Here is a 24,184-nt window from a genome sequence, read left to right on the forward strand (position 1 = left end):
GTGTGGAGTCTGGACGTGTGGCACCGGATGGAGATAAGCGTCTCGACAGATGTCACAATATTTGAACAATGATGACGAAAACTGTTGTCTCTGTCATGTCCGTGTGTCGAAAATTGTCATGCGCTTATTTTTTTATTTGATTTTGTGCGTGGCATAGATTTGCCGTGCGCAGAGGACGCTTGAGCAGGCGCGCACCTTAGCGGCTGCGCTAGCATCACAGCTAACGTTAGCCATGCCGCTACCTCGCTCTCTGCTGGGAGAGGACGTATACGTATGTGACGTATGACGTGACAGTATGTGACGTGTGTAAGAAGGTGTGCTCGCTGTCTGTGAGAGGGAGACACAGGAAAGAGTGAGAAGAGCCTGTCGTGTAATGCCAACAGCTAAAAGCAACTGCGTGAGAATTGTGGATGTGTTGAAGGTGTGCTGGAAAATGCGGAACGGAAATTACGGAGCAGCAGAAAAGTGGAATATATTATTTAAATAGGTGCGTTGGAAAACACGGACCAGAGTTTTTTTTTAAACTGGATCTGGATCGGCATTTTCCCATGCCTTGCCGATACGCAATTTTTGGCAAATATCGGCAGCCGATCCGATCCAAAAATCGGATCGGGACATCCCTAGCCTTGACGGAGTCCAACCCTCACCGGAAACGTGTCCGACTTACTGCCGGCAATGCGAACCAAGCTCTGACACTGATCATACAGGGAGCGGACCGCCACAATCAGACAGTCCGAAACCCCATACTCTCTGAGCACTCCCCACAGGACTTCCCGAGGGACACGGTCGAATGCCTTCTCCAAGTCCACAAAGCACATGTAGACTGGTTGGGCAAACTCCCATGCACCCTCAAGGACCCTGCCGAGAGTATAGAGCTGGTCCACAGTTCCATGACCAGGACGAAAACCACACTGTTCCTCCTCTCCAGTACACCTGAATAGACCTTACCGGGAAGGCTGAGGAGTGTGATCCCACGATAGTTAGAACACACCCTCCGGTTCCCCTTTTTAAAGAGAGGAACCACCACCCCGGTCTGCCAATCCAGAGGCACCGCCCCCGATGTCCACGCGATGCTGCAGAGTCTTGTCAACCAAGACAGCCCCACAGCCTCCAGAGCCTTAAGGAACTCCGGGCGGATCTCATCAACCAATTTTTGCAATTTATTTCGATATTTTGCAGAGTCGATACTCGATAGTGACATTTTTGGTTTAAATGAGTAGTCTTCTACTCACCCCACGGCTGCTTTATTGTGACACTGTTGCCACCGGCATGGTGGCAGGATTACTGCATAAATGTGCAACCCTAGTGATAATGGTTTCATCAAATCTATTTGGGTGATGTTCGGCGGACCAAATGAAAAGCTTTGGCGGGCCGGATGTGGCCCGCACGCAACGCCATTTGAATATACCTGCTTTAGACGCAATAAAAATAAGCGGAGTCAATTTAACATCTTGAATAGATTGTATTTTACATCCTCTCAGTTGTTTAAAATGGGTGCAGTGGATAGCAGGTTATGTACCTATAAAGCAGACCTGGGCAAATTAAGGCCCATTAAGCCTTTCAATCTGGCCCGCCGGACATTCCCAAATAATTTTTTTTAGATCTTTAAGATTGAAACTGTAGCTGCCATTATGATGTGCAGTGATGTTCTCAAATTGGTGTAAGTCTTGAACTATACAAAGTATTTCAATGGTTGGAATCTGCGCTTTTGCAATATACTGTATACTAGTTACTATGGTAATCTAAGTCGCAGCAGCTCAGACAATGCACCAAGCAGTGTGGGTGGGGAGCTTTTTCACAGAGTGTTTCCAGAGCGGCCAGCCTGAAATGTGGGTGTCAGAGACAGACACGGAAGGAGATTTTTGAAACAAAGTTCTAAAGCTTAGTGATATATCAGATAGGAGGTGGGTTTTTTTTTGGTTTTTTCGCATTCATTGCATTTCGCTTGATTGTAAAATATGTCAATCGAGAGGGGGTGTGACGTTCATATGTTATCAATGTTCAGTGTTTTATCGTTCATAGTTAATATTGTAAAACCCACATTCTTTATTTTCATGTACATTCTATTCTGTGTGTCTCATTCAGTAAAACAATTTTAAATTCCATTCCGTTTTTTAAGGCGATATGTCATAACGTTTTTAGCATTCAATCAGACATTATTGTGAGGTTTTGTATTAGTGTTCCTAAAAATCCGATATATCGGCCCACAGACACATTTGTTTCCTCTAAATTTGGCCCCCCAGAGTCAAAATAATTGCCCAGGCCTACTATAAAGTGTCAAGCAGCTGAATGAACTCTAATTAATTTACTGTGGGAATGTCAGAAAATAAGAGTTGTGATTTTGTGAGAATTGTCTTGGTCACGTGACGTGCGTCACAAGCGTTGGTAATGTTAGCCAAGTTAGGTCATGTGTGGTGAACCTGAGATGATTAGAATAAAATAGCTGTGTATGAAACAAGCTCAGCTTCCTCATTAAAATGACATGGTGTCAGAGTTTTTGACTACACACACCTACATTGGCCAAAGAATGGCAAAGTTTGGGCCTCCAGAGCTAATTCATTTTGCCGTTTTGAGTTAGCGCTATTCACGCTTTCGGACCAGACCTTGCAAGACCTCTTGTATCTAGTTTGAAAGCTGCAAACAAAGAAAAGAAATACACAGATAGACGTAGCAATGTATTGATGACGGCAAAGTTATTGAGTTTACTTTCATTTATTGCTTGAATGACTGACTATTGGCCCTTTCCTACAATTGTATACATTTTTTAATGCCTCTGGACATCAAATTTAATGATTTTTAATTCCATTTAAGGTCTTAATGCTTACAAAATCAATTTAATGACTTTTAATGCTTTTAAATGCCCTGCGGAAACCTTGTTAAGTGTTTTCCATGGTTGTGATGACATTTTCTCTCCTTTCTGTCTTGATAGCTGAAGGGATTTTTTTACATTTAATATATTTGTCTCTGGGTCCTTATTTTTGTTAAATATCAATTATTGATATCGACAAATAAAAATCAATTATATCGTCGTGATACAGTTTTCAGCCATATCGCCCAGCTCTAATACACCATATATTTTATATGGTTTCCATAGTATCAAGTCCAAACGATGAATACTAATGATGTAACGGTACAGCGTCCTCACATTTTCGATACAGAACTGGAAGAAAATACAAAACATAAAACTGTTAGGCTTTTGTGTTTAATTATATTTAAACTGAAGCATGAAAATTCCATTGGAGTCTCCTGGAAAGTAATCATCCAATAAATAACATTTTCAAGTTAAAAATGTAGTCCAAAATGTACCGTTAGTAAATGTTTAGTGACACTACTTGTGGAGGTAGATCGCAACGCTGAATGTGCACCTTGGGTTCCTCAATTGAAATGTGTACCAAGTGGGAAATTATTTTTTTATTTTATTTTATTTTATTTTATTTTTATTTTTTTTGTGTCCTGTCCAGCTTCTCAGGCAAATCATATAGTTGATGTAGATGCCCATGTCGGCTGTTCAGATTTACTTTACAAAAGAGAAGTGTAGGATACTTCTCTTGTTGCCTTATTTGTATTTGACTTTATTAAATGTATTTATATTATCATTTAGTGCAGCCGGGCCGGAGCAGGAGGGGATAGAAAGAGAAAAAAAAAGAAGACAGAGGATGAAATTGTGGGGACAAGAGGGGGATTAGACAGAGAGACAAAAACAACAGCAGCAAACAACAACAACAACAACAACAATAGAGCAACATCAGCAAATATGACATGTACAAATATGATGGTAAAAGTAATAGCAAATAAGCAGTTAGCGAAAAATAAAAAATAATACAGAAATGACAATGAGCATTATTACACTACAAATGGATCAATACAAATACCGATAGAAATAGCGCTATTGATAATGAACAATACCAATAATTTACCTTTATTATCAACAATACAGTTGTTTAAATGCAACAATACATATACGTAATGATAACTTGAGATACGAAAGAATGCAGAAAAATGGAGGGGGAGAAAGAGAAGCAACCTACATTAACCTTGTAGATTGTTATAGTCACAATAGGTTAAGCTTTGTCAGTGTGCCATGTGTTACACCCAGTTTACCCTAGGGCAACAACGTTAATATATGTTTGATGAAACGTGATTATGTGCATGAGTGTAAGTATGCATATGTACTTGTATATGTACAGAATGTGTATATGTGTTTGTACAATGAATGTATATGTACAGAATGTGTATATGTGTTTGTACAGTGAGTGTATATGTACAGTATGTGTATGTGTATGTTTGTATATTGAATGTGCGTGTGGATGTACGAACATTAGGTAGGTAAATATGTACTGTATTTGTGTATGTATGTGGGAGCGTAGGTATCTATGTACGTATGTGAGCATATGTGAATTTGCATGTACAATACATTCGACTCCCAGAGTGCGTGGGAGCCAGAGCACGGCCCCATCACCCCCGAGAGCCCAACCCACAAACAGGAGGCGTGGTGCCCAGGGAACCAGGGACCACCGCCCCCACGCAGCCAAGCCGGCCAGCGACAGGAACCCCAGAGCCCGACCCACCGTACCGCCCACAAGGGCCAGCAGCAGGCCGCAGACAGACGCACCCGGCAGAGGACAGGGCACGAGAAAAGCAGGGGACAGCCAGACCCCAAGCCAGCGAGAGACCACACCCCACACGGGCAGAAAGGCGAGACGCCCCGCCCGAGGGACCCAGAGACTCCCCGCAACCGGACGGGAAGACCGCCCCCGCCCCACCGGCAACCGGGCCCCCACGAGCCCACCCCCCACCCCCGGAGAGCGCGGCGAGGCCAGCCCCCGGCCACCCCACCCAAACCGGCCGCCGCAGGACCACCCAGGCACAGGGCCACGGGAACCACCCACCCCACCCGCAGGGACCCCAACGATGGAGATGGAACAACCAGCAACCGCCCCGCCGAGCCCCCCCCCTGAGGGAGGGGAAAAATTAAAAAATAATATTAATAAAATATATTAAAAAATAAATAAATAAATAAATTAATTAATTAATTTAAAAAAAAGAATTAAAAGAAGATCACAGACATGCTGACAAACAAGGTCACTACCCCAGCAACTGGCCGACTCGCAGCACCTCGGAATACCTTGCAGCACCAAGCTACCACAATAGACGCAGGGACCAAGTGGGAAATTATGGTACTGAGCCTTCGGTTTGGGACAGCTGCTTACAGATTCGATCCGAATACAAATACATGTACTCGTTAAGCTTCTAATAAGCAATCGGCTGGGAGAGAATCCAGCTCATCCATAAACCCAATGAGGACAAGAAGTATAGAAAACGGATGGATATCTACAGTAAGTTGGCTGCCTTTAGTGTGGCTGGTGTTATTTATGAGTAGGCACTGTATGTTGTAAAACTACACAATTATTTTCTTACTCGTGTAGACTGTGACAAACAGACGAAAGGAAACATGACGGTGGTGAGACTTGGTTAAGGAAAGAGAATGCTCATAATTATCATTACTATGATATTTTGTAAGTGTGTATTGTAGCACTTGATAGCAAGTGCACAAATGGTCCATATAATTTTGTCATAAACTGGGAAAAAATTTAAAATATGGGATGTTTGGATTACGTGTGTGGTCTGCTTATGCAAAAATAGTGGACAAAACTAGACATATGAGGATTCCCCTCCCCAACGGAGGTTGGGGCCTATTTATTGATAAGAGTAAGGACTCAGCAAAATTAAAGGTGACAAATTTCCTGTGCTAAAAAGCACAGAGAACGGAGAGACCGATTCTATTGTTAACAATTAGTTTTACAGGTCAAAATTCTGTAATAAAACACATGCAAGCACACAAGTCTTAGTCAATGAACATTAAAATCTCACCAACCCTCAACCTAAAAACTTTTGTTTACAAAACACTTGACCATTTCCAAATAATTTCAATATTTTCTCCTCAAACAGATATGGGCACAACTTTGCAGAAGTCCAGTAATAATTGTTTAGGGACTATCATATAAAATAATGCTATAGTGCATTAACAATTGGCGTACCACACCTGATTCCAAATCTTATTACGTAATTACGCACACAATGTTTTTGGAGGAAATTATGAAATATGTATACATTTATAAAATGTAAAAAAATGTATTTCATGAACAATAACAATCATGTGAGCGTCCTAATGTAAGTGGTTTGATTAAATGCTGTTGCTATAATTGTTAAACCTGAATACAAAAACACCTTACATTCATGATAAAAAAATTTGAGAATGACTTAAATTTTGTGCTTTCATAACTTTGCAACTTACTTTTTCATTTATGTGATCCCCACACAAATTACTTGTTTTTTCAATATATAAGAGACACATAAAATGTTAAACAAAATTAAGTAAAATAAATAAAAATAAAAAAACCAAGGCAGCAGATTTAAGACAAGTTATTGAAGCTCTAAATTTAAGCCACTCCCAAATCTTCTGGTTAACTTGCGAACCTGTACAAATAAACATTGGGCTTTAAATATTGTGGCTTCGCTACATTTACATTTTTTTTCAATTAAGTATATTCTACATATTTTTTGACTAACTCAGTTGTTAAATGTTTTATTTATGTTTTATATGTATGACAGTGCAGTTTTTGTCCTTTTTAGGGTGAACACTGCAAACAACAACACACGCGGCTAATCCTTCTTTATCTTCACCATGACAATCAAGTTGACTAACTATTGGAAGAAAAACGTTTTGATTCACTTCATAATCAACTCATGCCTCATCAAAAACACATCTCCACATTGGTGAACCATAGACGAGCATTTTCAAAAGACGAGACGTGGCAGTACTCGATGGCACTCTGCCTGCCACCTAATGTGGACGAAACTTAGCGATCAGCATTTGCTAAGTGGAATCGAACTCTGTTGATGCACTTTATCATCGTCATCAATAACACAGCTCCACATGACATTCGTGAGCAATGTGGATTGACAACACAGGATATACAATGCTAAAAATATGGAATGCTAACAACACAGCTAATGGTAGTAGCTGCGAATGTCATGTTGACTGAGTTTTTGCAGAGTAACACACACCCGTTGTTTCAGCACATGGAAGCTTAGTTTTAACACAAAGGAATTACCCAGGATGTGACCAAGTATTTCCACATAGTGGCCAGGCGATGCCCATAGCAATGATGCTTGGAGAATATATTTTTTAGCACTATAGGTGGTTAGCAAACAGTTACCTTTGCTGCGTGTTATCTAACAGGCCAAATGTCTTTTAACTACAGCACTGTTAAAAGTTATTGTTGCCGTATCTAACAAGTTACAGTACTATGGGATTCACCAATCAGTCGTCCATCTCCAAAGTCAGGCAGTTCAAAGATGCACAGTATGGTTTGGGGGTAAAGTCAATAGTTCTGGGGTAAAGTTCTTGCGGTGGAAAGGAGTCAAGAATTACCATCAAAAAGGTTGCAGCACTTCAAAACTTCTCAGACTTAAATTGATTCCAATCAAATAATCAGGACAGCAACACAAGTGTTTTCCGAAATGCCACGGTATTTTACTTTGAAACAATTTTTGATTGATTTCAGTCAATTTCAAAAACCTCACATAGAAAACTAGAGCAATTTGTCAGCTAAAATACAATACAATTTAGCTGAAAAGACGTGCAGAGAAATGAAAAATCAAGCTTTAAAATGACAGACCGCCTCAAAAAGAGAACAGAAAAACCAATGAGTTTTTGCCAGCATGTGCAGTCTTCATCACTGAATAGTCCATTGAAAGGCTGGAATTCCCAGGATTATCCTTCCCATTGTATTCTCACATCCATAGTCAGAGAGCATTGTCCAACTAGTACACACACCTCTGCACTTGTTATGTGCTGTGGCTCGTTATGGTCGGTCTGCCTGGTTGGATGGACATGCAAGCATTTCATCCACCTGTGTTGGACTGAAAACATACTGTAAATGTCTGCATCTGTTGAGAAGTCTGTCAGCCATTCCCACTATTTATTTATCATATTTTATTGTTTATTAATCTTGACTACTGTGTTCCCTTGCCACTTTGTGGTTCACTCATGGTGGTCTTAGTGCATTGCGGATATAAAAGTACCACTGAGATTTAAGGAGCCATTAAAGATTCATGGTAAAATAGGTTGTATGTTGTATGAAGTGTTTTAAGAGCATAAGAAGTGTTTATAAAAATGTGTGAAAACTGTGTTGAGTGTGTGAAAGGCTTATATAAACGCTACATGCATATAGAATCCATCCATCAATTTTCTACCGCTTGTCCCTCTATATAAATCATGAAATAAGTAGGGTCCCTACCTAACAGAAATTCACTCACCATGGTGTGTGTGTGTGTGTGTGGGGGGGGGGGGGGGGTAGTAATTAAGGGAACACTGTAATGTTTACCACATATCATCTACTGGTTTATTCATTAGACAACTTATCAACTTATAACCTAATTTGTCAAAAAGAGGAAGTGAACAACTTTAGAGAAGGGGCAGGCTGAAATAAGCTTTGCTTCTTCCTACTGTTTTTTAGACATGTTGAATTGTGCAAGTGTAGAAATGTGCTGGACCCTGTTACGCGTGTATGAAATAAAACATTACAACTGGTCGAGCTGAGGGGTTTTATTGGATTATAAGGCCAATATAGAACTGAAATAGTTAGGATATTTTCATTTGGTCCAACGACAACATGGCTGACGACTGTTGTTTTATTAACAAAGATCGCTTTATTTTGTTAGCTCAGCAAAACTTACGTTTAATGGACCATCAACGTCTTCTTAGCTGATGCTTATTGCAGTTGTACTGCTGAGTATTGAGACACATGTAAAATGAGTCTGATTATAAATGAATAATTACAATTAAACAGACTCTGGGTTTGGATGTGCTCAATGCGACAACATCAATAGGAGGGAATAAATGGCAAGTGCCTCCTTTATCAGTTAAGATTAGCGTTTACAAGACCACATCATTTTCACTCAAAAGATGCAAGCAATAAGGCAAATTGAAGCATGTGAAAGAGCTACATTCTAAATCTCAGTATATTATATTTGCATTGTATTTATCTATTTGCAGCTAATACATATATGGCTGTATTATTTATTATCTATTTAATAGTATGTATTGTCCATTTTGAATTTGTGGTTTAGGACAGTGATTAGGCAATGTAGTTTGCCAACAGTGAGGAAATGATGGAAAAAAGGAAGGTTTAACAGTGTGAATGATAGTCAGGAAACCCTTTTTTCAAAGTAAACTTCCAAGCTAAAATAAAGTTAAACTTCTAAACAACTAAAAGTTAGATGAACGGATTTTTTTTAAGTACGTAAAACATTTTCAAGTAAGCTTGACTACAACTAAATTAACTCTTAGACCAGTGGTTCTTAACCTGGGTTTGATTGAACCCTAGGGGTTCGGTGAGTCAGGCTCAGGGGTTCGGCGGAGGTCAAAACACACCAGACTTATCGTGTAAATAAAAACTTCTCCCGATAGGCGTATTACGGATACGGCAACAGCAGAAGTCACACTGATTTGCAGGTGTGTAATTTGTTGTGAGTTTATGCACTGGGTTGGTTTTGTTTGAACAAGGTGATGTTCATGCACAGTTCATTTTGTGCACCAGTAAAAAAAACATGGTAACACTTTAGTATGGGGAACATATTCACCATTAATTAGTTGCCTATTAACATGCAAATTAGTAACATATTGGCTCTTAACTAGTCATTATTAAGTACTTATTAATGCCTTATTCGGCATGGCCTTATTATAACCCTAACCCTCTAATCCTGGCCCTAACCCTAACCCAAACCCTAACCCTAACCCTAACCAAATAACTCTAAATTAAGTCTTTGTTACTTAGAATATGTTCCCCATACTAAAGTGTTATCAAAAACATATAATAACTTTGTCTTGAATTTGAAAAAAAAGGAGGGTTCGGTGAATGCGCATATGAAACTGGTGGGGTTCGGTACCCTCAACAAGGTTAAGAACCACTGTCTTAGACCTTCATTTTTCTTACTAAAGACAATCTATGGTTACTTGTAGAGGAGGGGAAAATGATCGATTTTTAGATGCATCGCAATTCGGATATGGACAATTATAAAATCGATTAGTAAACATCAACAATCGATAATCGATTTATTTATTGTAAGTAAAGTAATGAAGAAAGTTAAAACATTTTGAAAGATGGTGCCTGATGGCCATAAGACGTAACTGCACTTTTTCTCCATATAGATATAAATAGTGTTCATGTATGAGATTTAGTCTTACACATAGAGCTGCCAATTATGGCCAAAATAATAATTAGGATTATGTTTTTATCAGTATTGAAATCATGATTACTGATTGATGGGTAAAGCAGTGTTGGGGTGAGGTGTGAACGCAATACCATCATGAAATTTGTAATGTCTAATAAAAAGGGCATAGATAAAACATTATCCATATATCTAAAAAGTATTTTTTTGTTGTTGTTAATTAATAATATCAATATGTCAGCTTTTTCTCATTACATGATGTCTTTATCTCTATTATTACTATTTTACAAGTATAGTTTCAAAACGGTATGTATAAACACAAATGCATAGACTTGCTGTCATACACATTTAGTCCAATCAGAATCCTGGAAAAGTAGCCACAGCTGACTTGGTGGCATTACACTTCTGTTATATATAATATTTTTGTATATACTAGACATACAATGACATGTACATTATCTTTAAAACCAGCCTGCACTTACACAGAGCCTTGGGAACATTATGAATCTCTTTATTAGTGTTTAAAGCGCACATGCAGGCCTGTGCTCCTGAAACCCAACACTGATAGAATTATAACATGTTTAATCAGCAACATGGTGATATATTACATGTACAGTGAAGTGTACATTATTTATAAAAACAGCACGCACTAACGAGCCAAGGAAACCATTTTGGATGTTTAAGTCTGCGTTTTTAAGGACAAATGTGTGCGTGTGGACAAGAGGCCTAAACGCACTGATACGTATGCGATTATTAAGTATCTGTGTTCGTGTGGACATGGCCTTAGAATAAGTAGCCACAATTAGCTTCAACTTTCAGTGGGTAAGCTGTCACAACAAGAGTTTATTAACAAACCCATATGCGTAAAAACAGATGCATACGTGGGAGCAACCTGTGCAGTGCTGTAGCCAGTACAGTACATCAGGATAGAAGTCCGATCACAGTAAAAAAAAAAAAAAAAAAAAAAATCAAACAAGTAATAACCGTCTCTCAGTGAATCTGTTAAAACAGTGAGGTAGTTAATACATAGAAATAGTTTGTCTTTTTCCCCTAGCTCTGTATAAAAAAGGATCAAATGCAGGTACCGTTACACTAGAAGTTTCAATGCAATAGTACTGGGTTACTTCAGTTGATACCTTAAAAAAAAGGTGACTACTAACAAAACATATTTACAAAAAAACTTTAAAAAGATCATATAAAAACTTCACTTAGGTCCTATGTAGTGCCTCACAACATTGGAGCGGTTGTCTTGTTCACACTCAAAAATGTTTTTTCCTCTTCAAAAATTCAAGCTGTGCATGGGTACAACAAACGTGAAGTCAAAGCTACTTCTTCTTCTGCAGCTTCTTTAACTGCGATTTACCTCCATGACGGGCATTATCGCCACCTACTGTTTATTATTCCGAGTAACAACTCAGACTCTCTGAGTAAATTAACTTAAATAATACAATTTCTGTGAAATAATGCATTGATGTTCACAACACTTACCCACTGATAGTAAACTCAACATTTTGCTTAAAATCGAGTAAACTTACTTTGTTATTTCTAGTAGGGTATACTATTTGCTTTTACAGTGTATTCTTCGAATAGCTCAGTGAAAATTGAATATCACAATATCAAGGTGTCTCGAGGACACATCTGTCCAGGTAGTTGGTAGTTGCCAACTAGCAATTAGCGAACTAGCTGCCAGCTAGCTTAGAGCGGTGCTATTTTTAACAATGTACCTTTAGGACCAGTTTAATTAAAAACACAAATGTGTAAATGATAGAGGGTAGAGGGTCCCCGCTCCACCTCTCCAACAGTTTGGGGGTCCTTCGCCTGAAAAGATTGAAAACCCTTGCTGTACCTTTTCGTACTTCATACATACTTCAGTTGTTTGTAGTACATTCTACTGAATTGGGTTTAATACAATATTCATTACCTAGAAGTCTGTTTTGCTTATTTTAAAGGCCTACTGAAACCCACTACTACCGACCACGCAGTCTGATAGTTTATATATCAATGATGAAATCTTAACATTGCAACACATGCCAATACGACCGGTTAGCTTACTAAAGTGCAATTTTAAATTTCGCGCAAAATATCCTGCTGAAAATGTCTCGGTATGATGACGTCAGCGCATGACGTCACGGATTGTAGAGGACATTTTGGGACAGCATGGTGGCCAGCTATTAAGTCGTCTGTTTTCATCGCAAAATTCCACAGTATTCTGGACATCTGTGTTGGTGAATCTTTTGCAATTTGTTCAATGAACAATGGAGACAGCAAAGAAGAAAGCTGTAGGTGGGAAGCGGTGTATTGCGGCCGACTGCAGCAACAACACAAACACAGCCGGTGTTTCATTGTTTACATTCCCGAAAGATGACAGTCAAGCTTTACCATTGGCCTGTGGAGAACTGGGACAACAAAGACTCTTACCAGGAGGACTTTGAGTTGGATGCGCAGACACGGTACCGTGAGTACGCATGCAGCTGCGGCTTCCAAACATTTGATCGCTTGTCCGTACGTGCGTTCCGCTATGTGCATGTCACGTACGTAACTTTGGGGACTTTGGGGAAATATACAGTTAGGTCCATAAATATTTGGACATTGACACAATTTTCAGTATTCCAGCTCTGTACAACACCACAATGGATTTGAAATGAAACAATCAAGATGTGCTTTAAGTGCAGACTTTGAGCTTTAATTTGAGGGTATTTACATCCAAATCAGGTGAACGGTGTAGGAATTACAACACATTTTATATGTGCCTTCCACTTTTTAAGGGACCAAAAGTAATTGGACAATTGGCTACTCAGCTGTTCCATGGCCACGTTTGTGTTATTCCCTTGTTTTTTTTCTTTCATTTATTTCATTTACAAAGAGCAGATAAAAGGCCTAGATGGCATTTCAAGTGTGGTATATTCATTTGGAATCTGGGGAGGTCATCTCTTAATATGATGTCCAAAGAGCTGTCACTATCAGTGAAGCAAGCCATCATTAGGCTGAAAAATCAAAACAAAGCCATCAGATCGATAGCAAAAACATTAGGTGTGGCCAAATCAACTGTTTGGTACATTCTTAAAAAGAGAGAATACACTGGTGAGCTCAGCAACACCAAAAGACCTGGAAGACCACGGAAAACAAGTGTGGTGGATGACAGAAAAATCATTTTCCTTGTCAAGAAAAAGCCCTTCACAACAGTTGGCCAGATGAAGAAAAGTCTCCAGGAGGTAGGTGTATCTGTGTCCAAGTCAACAATTAAGAGACGACTTCTCCAGAGGAAATACAGAGGTTTCATCACAAGGTGTAAACCATCGGTGAGCCTCAAAAACAGGAAGGCCAGATTAGAGTTTGCCAAGAAACATCTAAAAGAGCCTGTGCAGTTCTGGAACAACATCTTATGGACAGATGAGACCAAGATCAACTTGTAGCAGAATGATGGAAAGAGAAGAGTATGGAGGAGGGAAGGAACTGCTCAAGATCCAAAGCATACCACCTCATCAGTGAAGCATGGTGGTGGTAGTGGCATGCGTGGCTGCCAGTGGATCTTGATCTCTTATATTTATTGATGATGTGACAGCTGACAAAAGCAGCAGAATGAATTCTGAAGTGTTTGGGGCAATATTATCTGCTCATATTCAGCCAAATGCTTCAAAAGTCATTGGACGGCGCTTCACAATGCAGATGGTCAATGACCCCAAGCATACTGCGAAAGCAACCAAATAGTTTTTTAAGGCAAAGAAGTGGAATGTCCTGCAATGGCCAAGTCAATCACCTGACCTGAATCCAATTGAGCATGAATTTCACTTGCTGAACACAAAACTGAAGGGAAAATGCCCAAAGAACAAGCAGGAAGTGAAGACAGCTGCAGCAGAGGCCTGGCAAATGATCACAAGGGACCAAACCCTGCGTCTGGTGATGTCTATGTGTTCCACACTTCAGGCTGTCATTGACTGCAAAGGATTTGCAACAAAGTATTAAAAAATGACAATTTTATTTATGATTATATTAGTTTGTCCAATTACTTTTGATCCCTTAAAAAGTGGAAGGCACTTATAAAATGGGTTGTAATTCCTACACCGTTCACCTGATTTGGATGTAAATACCCTCAAATTAAAGCTCAAAGTCTGCACTTAAAGCAGATCTTGATTGTTTCATTTCAAATCCATTGTGGTGTTGTACATTGCTGGAATACTGAAAATTGTGTCAATGTCCAAATATTTATGGACCTAACTGTATGTGCTGTATGAACTTTGGGGAGGTGAACGGTACTTTGGGCTGTGGGATCGAGTGTGTTGTGCAGGTGTTTGAGTTGTATTGGCGGGTTATATGAATGGGAGGGGGGAGTTGTTTGTTATGCGGTATTAATTTGTGGCATATTAAATATAAGCCTGGTTGTGTTGTGGCTAATAGAGTATATATATGTCTTGTGTTTATTTACGGTTTTAGTCATTCCCAGCTGAATATCAGCTGAATCGCTCCCACTGCCCTCTAGTCCTTCACTCTCACTTTCCTCATCCACAAATCTTTCATCCTCGCTCAAATTAATGGGGAAATCGTCGCTTTCTCGGTCCGAATCGCTCTCGCTGCTGGTGGCCATGATTGTAAACAATGTGCAGATGTGAGGAGCTCCACAACCTGTGACGTCACGCTACTCGTCTGCTACTTCCGGTACAGGCAGGGCTTTTTTATCAGCGACCAAAAGTTGCGACCTTTATCGTCGATGTTCTCTACTAAATCCTTTCAGCAAAAATATGGCAATATCGCGAAATGATCAAGTATGACACATAGAATGGACCTGCTATCCCCGTTTAAATAAGAAAATCGTATTTCAGTTGGCCTTTAAATCATACTACAGTACATGTTAAAATTGTGGTGTCATTTAGGCCCCTAAAACTGATAAATGGCCTTTCAATGTATTTCAATAAGGAAGATTTATTTAAGACAAGAGTATTTCAAGTTAGTAGCGCTGTCACAGAACAAATTAAACTTGAAAGTCAATGCACCACTATTTGATTGTTTTGTGTGTATTCCTAAACTCACATTGTGGCACAGTTAACATACACATTAGTACTAAAAGGTGAACTGCAGGACACTTTCAAAAAGCCAGATATAAACACCCCCATCATTTTGACCTAATAAGTCGAACGGCAGAGGCTGGCTCTGTGAACTGATATGGTCATGAGGTGCAGAAGCATGCCAAAGCCTCTGACAGCTAAATTTCAATGATGAAAGGTTACATATGAGAGGCCCCGCTTAATGCTCACTGCTAGCCGTATGAAAAACATCAGAGATCTAATCTCTGCTTCCACCAAACAGTACAGTTTGAGTTTGTTTTAAAATTGTAACCATCGCAAAATAACTGATCTTTTTTTTATAACTGTTGTTCCAAATGCAGTAACCACAGTTTGAGGTACAAGAGGCCCAATTAAATGCGCATCTGAGCTCTCTTAAAGACAGAGTCATCACTCTGCTTGAGGTTTTTAATACATCGTCAACATTCATTATTTTCATCTAAAACATTCTACTTAACATGTACAAAGTACAAACTACACTGTATTATTTGGAAATATGAATGTATTGATATGAACATTTCATATCATGGATATTGTGACCACAATTATCACAGTTATTATAAGCGCAGTATTGTTGCTCAAAAAGTATACTGTGCACAAAATCTTTGGACCAAGTTTTTTTTTTACTAAAATAAATAGACACACTGTTAGAAAACCCCCTATTTTGCATGTTTGGTGTTTCTTATGCTTTAAACTTAGTATTGTATCTGTTTTAATGCCTAAGATGTATTGTTTTAAATATTGATTGTACTGTAGCGCTTTAAGATGTATTTAAATGAAAAGTGTGCAACAAATAAAATCTGTTATTATTATTATTCAATACTACTGGCAGGTGTTGTGGCGTCCCACTCTGTTCAGCAATAATTGAACGCATCGCAAAAACACATTTGTATCGTATTTCTCTGAGTATAGAAAAATCACTCTGTTCTAAGAGAGCACAGTTTGTAAGTTCAAAGAGCATAGTTGAATCACCGTCCGTCCGTCCGTTTTCTACCGGGGTCGGGGGGTGCTGGAGCCGATCTCAGCTGCATTCGGGAGGAAGGCGGTGTACACCCTGGACAAGTCGCCACCTCATCGCATTGCCAACACAGACAGACAGACAACATTCACACTCACATAGTTGAATCTCTTAGACAGCAAAGTGTTTACACAAGTTTAGATTGGGGTATGTTGTTTCTTGATGGGGAAAGACTTTAATGTCTCTTATTTTAATGTTAGCATTTAAGCTAGTGAGCTGGCACCAGTCAGTCCATTGGTGTATCAAAGTGCAGTTATCAATCAGGGTTTTTCAAACGTTTTAATGTAAAACGGTAATACTAACCGTCAGGAGTTTTACCCCAATTATCATTTATAGCGTTTTTAGTTACATCTCTAATTTGGAATATAACACATTTAAACTTATACATATATACAACTCATCAATAAGCTGCCAATACAATTGTCAATAATTTGTGCACACCCGTGCCCACCACAACACTTTCGACCGTCACACTTCTACCTGCTATTTTCTTCTACAAGCATAACAGAGTAGAGGAAGACCTCAAACAGTATTGGTTTTAGGATTGCGAATGAAGCTGGTTGAGAACAGACCACTTTGTCTGCAAGACATTTAAATGACCTTTGTAATTAAAATACTGTCTTTTGTGTGCTGTCCCATTTTTTTCAAGGTGATGTCTTTTTGGTGTGTGCGCAAATGCATGTGGCTCCCTTACAATTGTGGAGTCCCACTTAAAACTAGGCACAGTTTTTCAGTGAGTCAACAAAGTGAGCGTGTTAGCAACACAATAATAGAAAGCTGCAACAAAAGTTTAAGCCACAAAGGACGTGACATGGGACCAAGTTTTGCTGAAAAACCAAGTTTAGGCGCAAGGTTAAAAAATAGTATAATGAGCATTGTATATTATTATTTTTGAAATGGTAAAAAAAAAGTTATTTTATGACTTAAAAAGTGGTCACAATTGACTTACTTTCCAACTTTGTTCCTTACCCCGTTTTCAATTTTCCGCCTCAGCAATTTTACTCCGTCACTGAAACATGTTCGCTGTCACTTCTGTTGCGTCTTTATATTGTTGTGTTTTATCTTATAGATGTTATGTTGTTGGGTTGTGGCATTTGTATTTGTTGTGGCTTTTGCAATCGTGCTATTGCTGAAAGTTGTTGAGTTGTGGCATTTCGATTTGTTGTGACCTTTCTTGGTTACTGTAGCTGTTTATCAAAATACAAGTATTGACATGAAAAGATTTGGATACACTTAATTTCTCATCTAAACCTACGGTTAATTCAACCCTAAGAGATGTTGGTTGCACTTTATTTTTGATATCAATATCATAATATTTTTATGCTGAAAACAGCAAAGGTAAATCCACTGTTAGAATGCTGGTTACTGTACTTTTATTGAAAATTTCTTGAATATTGAAAATGAGAGCAGAAAAGGTCTCCCCTTGTTAATTTAACCTAAAGTGTTGGTTGTACTTTATTCAAATAAGATTGGCCATTAATTGTAGTATACTTGCATATTTGTATCCATAATTCATTTATACCTAATTCCCTAACAAGAAATAACAGGAATATAGAAAACTTCAGCTGCATTGCACAATATCCAGTATTCATTCCATAGTCACATTGGTTGATTTATTAATTTTTTGCTAAAAGGTTACTGAATCGTTTCAAATTGTATCGCTCTAAATAAACTAGTATCGTCCCTGAATCGTTTCGGCAATATGAAATCATGATTCAAATGGAATCCTTTTTAAAACAAACATAAACATATTAATACAGCACTATTGGCTACTAGATGAGACCAAAACAATCAAAGTGTTATGGGTGTTAGTTATTGTCCAAAGGGCTCTCATAATGTTAAAACACGTATTTAGAAACTAGTAAACAGGGGTTTTTACCAATTGTTATTGATAGGCAAGGGATTACTGTACTACAGGCCAACAACCAGCCTTTACAGTCCGTGAGGTTGAATTTGTTTGAGTTTGAGTTTATTTCGAACATGCAAGCATACAACATGATACGTCACAATTTCCAGTTTCTCTTTTCAACATGTTCGAAAAGGAGTAGGAAGAAGCAGAGCTTATTTAATCATACCCCTTTTCTTTTACATAACAGTTGCTAAAACTTTTGTTCACTTCCTGTTCTCAATTTATTCACATTATACTCCATAAGTAATCACAATAAAAATAAATAAATAAATAATAACTGGTGAAGTAAGTTGTATTTCGTATGATGAGATGAGTAAGATTATTTTGAGAATGAATGACATTGGAGGTGGAGTAAAAACAACAACCAACTTTCATGGGTTCAAACTTTGGGGTTTAATTAAATCAAACTTAACTAACAGAGCACCTTTAACACATACAAAAACATTTGATGGATAACAAATAATAAAAGAACTAACACGTCAGAATAATACTAGCGCACTGTAGGAGTTCATGTTTTGCTAAATTTCCACCTGTTTGTGTACAGCGGTCGAGGAACAGAGTGAGCATACACAAATACATAATGTGCAAAAAAATATGTATAATATACAAAAATATGCCTCAAAAGACATTAGCATCACATAAGACGAGAACTCGGCAGGCATTAAAGTCTGTCAATTTGCTACTGCATCAGACGTCCACACAATTTAAGTCAAGGGTCCTTAACCTTTATGACCTCGGAGCCCAACATTTCCTCTACAGTGGGGCCCGCAGCACACTTAAATATTAACACTGAATTAGTAATCTTACTCTTAATTTTAATCATATTCAATAATTATATCTAATCTATTTACAGTTTAATAGAATAAACTTTGTGAAATTATATGAAAGCATGTGTTAATCACAAATATAACTATCAAGGCTTAGGTCAGGCTGATTACAAAAATAAATACTAATCAACTATACTGCAAAAGAAGACACTCGTAAAAATGTATGAAAATACATTTATATACAATTGTGCAGTGCTAAAATAAATACAATAATTCAATTAATAATAGATCATAATGTTATATATATATATATATATATATATATATATATATATATATATATATATATATATATATATATATATATATATATATATATATATATGTCTTAATAAGGTTATCCAAAAAATAGTGCTCGATACCGTAGTAGAGCGCAATATATGTATGTGTGGGAAAAAAATCACAAGACTATTTCATCTCTACAGGCCTGTTTCATGAGGGGGGGTACCCTCAATCATCAGGAGATTTTAATGGGAGCATTCGCATACCATGGTTTATATAGGGCACAGAGTGGGTGGGTACAGGCTGGCCTAGGGGCGTGGTGATTGGCTCATGTGTTACCTAGGAGGTGTTTCCGTCTATGGCGGCATGCTGTTACAATTTCGCTGCGCTTGTTGAGGGATGACAGGTCTGGACGGTAAATAATAAACAGTTTCTCTTTCAAGCATAGGTTGCATCTTTTATTACCACTATTGTAAGGTGTGCTGGATGCAAGAATTTGCCATGTTATTGAATATTCAACATTATTGTCTTTGAGGTCCCAAATGTGTTTGCTGAGTTCTGTGGTATTTCGCAGGTTTTTGTTCCTGAAAGAAGCCTTGTGATTGTTCCATCTGGTTTTGAATTCTCCCTCGGTTAATCCTACATATGTGTCGGATGTGTTAATGTCCTTGCGTATTACCTTAGATTGGTAGACAACTGATGTTTGTAAGCACCCCCCGTTGAGAGGGCAATCAGGTTTCTTTCGACAGTTACAGCCTTTGTTGGTTTTGGAGTCGCTCTGTCTGGGGGCCGACGGCTCATTTGCAATTGTTTTGTTGTGGTTTGAGATGATTTGTCGTATATTGTTCATGCAGCTGTAGCTCAATTTAATGTTGTTCTTGTTGAATACTTTTCTTAGGGTGTTGTCTTTGGGAAAGTGTTTGTCAATCAGATTGAGGAATTTGTGTCCAATGTTAGTTGAGACGTTTTTGCTGTATGGGGGGTTGTACCAGATGATGTCGTTTCGTTTTCTGTTCTTTTTTGGCTGGTTTCCTGGCGTGGGTTCATAGGTGAGGGTGAAATTGTATCCGCTTTCATCAAGGGCATTTTTGGTACGGGGGGGTTGCTTGGTCAAATTCAGCTTTGCTAGATGACAGCATCGATATATATATATATATATATATATATATATATATATATATATATATATATATATTTATTATAAAATTAAATTACCAAAGAAAATACAGCTTTACCACTTTAGTCATTATTTTTGCCCTTAAGAAATTTCTCTGACTTTGACTCCAGACTTCTTCTGTTTGTTTCATATTGTCATTACTGCCACAAGTGGTGGATAAAGCATATTACAACCGAGTCTCACAGCGGCCAATACAGACCGCGGCTGAGAAACAGATCTTTATTGACGGCCCTCTAATCTGATCTAAATTTATAATCAGCACACAATTCCTTGTTTTTACTAACTTTAAGTTATCAAAACACTTACTTCTAATAACAGCAATAATATACAATAATCAGGCTTTCTTTGTATTCTGCATTTAACCAAGTATTTGAGGAGCAGCGGGTAGCCATCGTGTGGCACCCAGGGATTACACTGCTACCTTGTGTAATTCCAGTAGTAAACAATCTCCATTTTGCATATTTAATGGTTGATTACTTTAATTTTATTTACAAAACGTTACTTTTGCAGTGAAAAAATACTCCTCTCCTGTTTATGCTCCAGTATGCTTTTGTGTCTGCATTTGTGAAACAACCTGGGACTGAGTGCATTTCACACCAATTATAAAATAGTCCCAAACAGTCCACATTGGAGTTCCTCAGAGGCAATGTTGCCATTACCATTTAATACATTGTTGTCAGCAGTATTTGTTATGTGTCATCTCGACCACAACAGCAAATCTACTTCATAGCAATAGGAAATAGTCTGTCAGTTTGTACACATCACAGGAGCTTCATTTGGTATCTCAAAGGAATGCATATTTCAGTGTAAAAACATAACACAGCTAACAAAGGGGAAAAATGCCTAAAATGTAGGATTTAGCAATTAATTGCCTGTAACGTGTATTATGATACAATGTTGTCACACGTGATTTTCCCTCAAGTGTCCGAACTTTTATATGCCTTTCAAGCAACCGAAATAAAAGGTAGTAAATATGCTTTTAGGATTTAAAAAAACATGCTTCTTTTCACACAATTGTCCTAATTCACCACAATTTTTTGGACCACCGAGCAACTGGAAATTCACCAGGTTCTTTTGCTCACCCTTTATTTTAAGAATGGGTTTGGTATATCAGATGTTCATATGTCTGCTTTTTCTAGAAGTGGGTTTTTGATACTAAAACTAGCTGTGCTGCCTAAAAATAAGCACTCAGCAATAATTCCCAGAAAGGAAAACTTTTTAAGAACAGGACTTGTGTGCATGCTTGTGTGTCTCAGAGGTTTAGAAGACGAGGGAAAACCCTAGTAAGAAATGTTTGTCCAATTTAAGAATTGAATTTAAAGTGCTTGCAATAATTATACAGTAGTATAATTATTATTCCTTTCTGTGACTATCATACAGTAGAAAGAAAATGTTACTCTGGTATACTAAACTTGGCATTTGTCGTTGATCAGTTTAGCAAATTTTTTTTCATCCTGTAGTAAGGAGGTACAGATCAAAATTCAATTAATTTCTATTAATCACCATTTTGAGTGCAGTTGTATATAGACCTAGCTCTTGCAATATAATTAAAAAAAAAAGTTTAAAAAAAAAAATCCAGGTAGAGACCCAAACAAATATGTATGGAACGCAGACACTCAATACAAATATGTATGCCATATTTTTTGTTTTTTGGCGGTTTAATTTGTAAAATGTAATTTGCAACTGTACTCTATGTTGTAATGCTCCATGTTTATAAGTAAAGTTAGACATGTACATGTGTGCATTGGGTCTTACCTGTGCCTTTATTGCGATCAACAAAGCAGTACTTCAGTTCATATTCTTTTAAGATTTCATGGACTTCCTAAAACAAGAGAAAGACAGAACATTATCGGGTTTAACAAACAGAGCTGAGTTAAATTGCAGTTGAAAGCAGCTACTGTATATACAAATGTATATATTTAAAGTAGTGATGTGCCGATTGATCGGCCATCGATCATGACAAAGTATGTGATCGGCAAAGCCCATTTATGCCGACTTAAAACGCTGATCCTCTCTGGTTGACAATATTTATATTTTGTCCCTCAGCTGACAAGCGGCTACCAGCTAGTAATGTATGTCCATACACAGTGTGGAGACGCTCCCCTAAACTAATAATAATCACCTCCATTACAGAAAATAAAGTGTATTTCTTAGTACCCTAAGTACTATTATCACTGGAGGACGCGACTAAACATGTTACACACAAGAGAAAGCCAGGAGGAGACTTTCTAATAACTAAGCTAACCTAGCTTTAAACAACACCAAGAAATACATGCTTAGTAAAGTTTAAGAAGTGTAAATGGAACCACATTACAGCAGAAAGTAAGCAGATATTAACAGAAAATTAACAAGTACAACAATAAGAGTTCGAGAGAGGATAATATAACAACAACTGATAATATAATAACAACAAGACCTAACCTCGATCCTGACCTCATGGTAATCTACCGGCCGGTGTCTCACCTTCCGTTTATTTTGAAAATCCTCGAAAAAAATTGTTGCACAGCAGCTAAATGAACACTTAGCGTCTAACAATCTCTGTGAACCCTTTCAATCCGGTTTCAGGGCAAATCACTCTACGGAGACAGCCCTCGCAAAAATGACTAATGATCTATTGCTAACGATGAATTCTGATGAGTCATCTATGTTGCTGCTTCTTGATCTTAGCACTGCTTTCGATACCGTCAATTATAATATTTTATTAGAGCGTATCAAAACACGTATTGGTATGTCAGACTTAGCCTTGTCTTGGTTTAACTCCTATTTTACTGACAGGATGCAGTGCGTCTCCCATAACAATGTGACCTCGGACTATGTTAAGGTAACGTGTGGAGTTCCCCAGGGTTCAGTTCTTGTCCCTGCACTCTTCAGCATCTACATGCTGCCGCTAGGTGACATCATACGCAAAAACGGTGTTAGCTTTCACTGTTATGCTGATGACACCCAACTCTACATGCCCCTAAAGCTGACCAACACGTCGGATTGTAGTCAGCTGGAGGCGTGTCTTAATGAAATTAAACAATGGATGTTCGCTAACTTTTTGCAACTCAACACTAAGAAAACGGAAATGCTGATTACCGGTCCTGCTAGACACCGACACCTATTTAATAATACCACCTTAACATTTGACAACCAAACAATTACACAAGGCGACTCGGTAAAGAATCTGGGTATTATCTTCGACCCAACTCTCTCGTTTGAGTCAAACATTAAGAGTGTTACTAAAACGACCTTCTTTCATCGCCGTAATATCGCTAAAATTTGTTCCATTTTGTCCACTAGCGACGCTGAGATAATTATTCATGCTTTCGTTACGTCTCGTCTCGATTACTGTAAAGCATGAGTGTCAAACTCTGGCCCGTGGAATTTCACTTGGCCCTTGAGACGATATCGGATTAACACTAGAGCTGGCCCGCCGATTACATTCAGCGGCGGTGCCGCGGTAACACCGCATTCACCGCTAATTCTCATACTTGCCAACCCTCCCGGGAGAGTCCCAGATTTCAGTACCCCTCCCGAAAATCGTCACATCCGCTTTTCATTCAGTCCAACGTGTGCTGGCCCAGTCACATAATATGTGCGGCTTCTGTACGCACACACAAGTGAATGCAACGCATACTTGATCAACAGCGATACAAGTTACACTGAGGGTGCCCGTATAAACAACTTTAAGTTTTGTTAGAAATATACGCCACACTGTGAACCCACACCAAACAAGAATGACAAACACATTTCGGG

At 38.4% G+C, this 24,184-nt stretch overlaps 1 protein-coding gene across 3 annotated transcripts in view; it reads right to left on the minus strand.

Moving 5' to 3' along the window:
* Window positions 1-24,184, minus strand: part of raver2 (ribonucleoprotein, PTB-binding 2) — a 164,833-nt gene that overhangs the window by 110,021 nt on the left and 30,628 nt on the right. For all 3 annotated transcript variants that reach the window (XR_009816870.2, XM_061975738.2, XM_061975737.2), the window contains exon 2: window positions 22,202-22,268. Coding sequence is in view for 2 of the 3 variants with exons in the window: in XM_061975738.2 (XP_061831722.2) it covers window positions 22,202-22,268 (67 nt within the window). In the remaining variant the exon portion in view is untranslated. The remainder of the gene's footprint in view (window positions 1-22,201; window positions 22,269-24,184) is intronic.

This window comes from Nerophis lumbriciformis, linkage group LG14 (assembly GCF_033978685.3).
Source record: "Nerophis lumbriciformis linkage group LG14, RoL_Nlum_v2.1, whole genome shotgun sequence".
Taxonomy (NCBI): Eukaryota; Metazoa; Chordata; class Actinopteri; order Syngnathiformes; family Syngnathidae; genus Nerophis; species Nerophis lumbriciformis.